General features: G+C 48.9%; 1 protein-coding gene across 1 annotated transcript; it reads left to right on the top strand.

The window, feature by feature from the left end:
- The first annotated feature begins 670 nt into the window (after positions 1–670).
- Positions 671–1,252, top strand: MSGN1 (mesogenin 1). The gene has a single exon (XM_069494512.1). The coding sequence runs from the start codon at positions 671–673 to the stop codon at positions 1,250–1,252; it is 582 nt and encodes a 193-aa protein (XP_069350613.1).
- Positions 1,253–2,523: the final 1,271 nt, after the last annotated feature.

Below are 2,523 nucleotides of genomic sequence, written 5' to 3'. Positions count from 1 at the left end.
GTCTATACTCTAAAAACCTAGAGAAATTTGCTAAAGTGGAAGGAAAGAAGGAAACACAGCCACAGCATGCCTTGCGTGTGTTGTCCTCCCAGCAGCCCTAGGAAATAAGAGCTATGGTTGTCTGCATTGGACATTTTAGGGAATCTAAGCTCAGAGGGGTCCCTGGACCATGCTGCTCCTCCATCAGTACACCCCGTCTGCTCTGAACTGTCTATCAGGCCTTGGTGCAGAGGCTGGAAGCCCTTTTGGGTCGCTCTGCAACTCTGCACCCAGCCCCTCAGCCACCCCCTCCTTCCTGCAGATGCCCCAGGTTTGTTTTCTTTGGCTCCCTCATTAATGAGTTCCACAGGACAATGCTAAGTCTAGTTATGCAGCCTTAATTGGTTTAGTTACAACAAGATAATTCCTTTTTTCTTCTCTTGGAGGCCTTTCTGTTTAAAGACATTTTAGCTGGAAGATGCTAATTATCAACGAGGAGAAAGTGACACCTGAAGAGTTCATTCTCCATCTTGGTCCTTGGTTTTTCTTTTGAACTCCCTTTACCCGGCCCTCTTTCCCACCTCAGCACTTCTCCCCCACTATCATAAAAGACAGCTCTTCCCTGGTCAGGCGGCAGAACCTTCTTGCTCACTTGCCAGGGAGCCGTTCCCTCTGCAGCTGCCTCGCGGGCATGGACAACCTGCGTGAGACCTTCCTCAGCCTTGAAGGTGGCTTGGGCTCCTCCGACAGCCCTGGCCTGCTGTCCTCCTGGGACTGGAAAGACAGGGCAGGGCCCTTTGAGCTGAACCAGCCCTCCCCAGCCCAGAGCCTTTCGCCGGCTCCATCGTTGGAGTCCTATTCTTCTTCTCCCTGTCCAGCTGTGGCTGGGCTCCCCCGAGGGCATGATGGGGCCAGCAGCGGGGGCAGTGATGACTACAGCGTCCAAAGGGCTGGTGGGCTGGTAGAGGTGGACTACAACATGTTAGCCTTCCAACCTGCCTACCTACAGGGTGCTGGGGGCCCCAAGGCCCACAAGGGCACCAAAGTCAGGATGTCTGTCCAGCGGAGGCGGAAGGCCAGCGAGAGGGAGAAGCTCAGGATGAGGACCTTGGCAGACGCCCTGCACACCCTTCGGAATTACCTGCCACCTGTCTACAGCCAGAGAGGCCAGCCGCTCACCAAGATCCAGACACTCAAGTACACCATCAAGTACATCGGGGAACTTACAGACCTCCTCAACCGTGGCAGAGAGACCAGAGCCCAGAGCGCCTGAGCTCTGCCCTGGGGAATGCCACCAGTCCCAGCCCTCTGGGCAGGAGTAGAAGAGCTTTAAAGATCTGGAGTATCTCATGGGACAACAGCACAGAATTACTTTCTCACAGTAAGCATGGTGATCCTGTGATCGGAAAGGTCCTAAGGCAATTCTTATCTGACCTGTTGGACTCACCAGAACACTTAACCCGCCAGACAAGCAGAGACTTTTACTTCCAGTTTTTCCACCATCTCTTGGGAGACTCCTCTTTTGCAAACAGACAGATTATTTTGCCCCTCTCTGTCTGTTCAAGGTATTTTAAAGAGTCAATTATTTTAAATGCAGTTTTTTCAATAACATAAAATTGTTACAATTGATCTTCTCCTGCCATTTTGGTGTTGGGAGCTTTCTTTCTGTTACTAACTAAATCTGTATTTTATACAGGATCTAGTGTGATACTTGGATTCTTATTTAGAAATATTTGTGCTGAGTAAAAGGCTTCAGTGCTTCTGTTTCATTTTGTGTGTGTGAGTATGTTTGCATTTGACTGAAATCATGCCTTTACTTTTGCGGGGAACAAAAATCACTTAAATACAGAATGAATTGGTGCCATGGTAAATGGAAAGTCACAGGCAGGCAGACTGAGTTAAGAGAGTGAAGACCAGAGCGTCCTCTCCTCTGGCATGGGGGAGGAAGGCTGCACAGTACCCTGCCAGTGAGACAGGGAGTGGGGTAAGAGGAGGAGGAGAGCACAGCACGTCTGGGTGGGCCTGAGGGAGGGCTGAGAGTGCAGGAGCTCCCTGTCCCAGGCCCATGAATAGGAGGACCTCATTGAATCTCTTCACCTACACGTTTCCCAAACGAAGAGATTGGCTCCAAAAAAAAAAAAAAAAAGCAATTTGAATTCCATAGACTAAGTGAAAGGGTCAGGATTAGAACTGGAGTCTGTTGCTAACCTCTCCAAAGGCACTTACCTCTTCGTCCACAACATCTTCCCTGCTATACGCCCACCTCTCTGCCCCAAATCCCCTCACATGCACCCATGACAAACACACATCCTCTTGTGTTAGGGTAGGTGCCTGTAGCACCCTGCGTTTGGCTAATTCGAATGGCACAGGACATTGAAAAGAGTGCTTTGAATTAAGGAGGTTCTCAAAAACTAGTGGGCTTTTTTAAGGTTGAATTTTTCTTCCTATGGTTATTAACCATTATTATTTGTTTTACATATCTCCTGTCAGTTTGTTTCTATTGCTGATTTCTTCTTTTTGGTGACATAAATTACAAAAGTAGTA

The sequence above is a fragment of the Eulemur rufifrons genome, chromosome 19 (assembly GCF_041146395.1).
Source record: "Eulemur rufifrons isolate Redbay chromosome 19, OSU_ERuf_1, whole genome shotgun sequence".
In the NCBI taxonomy this organism is placed as follows: domain Eukaryota; kingdom Metazoa; phylum Chordata; class Mammalia; order Primates; family Lemuridae; genus Eulemur; species Eulemur rufifrons.
The sequence above is the reverse complement of the archived record's forward strand: the minus strand, read 5'-3'. Positions and strand labels throughout refer to the sequence as shown.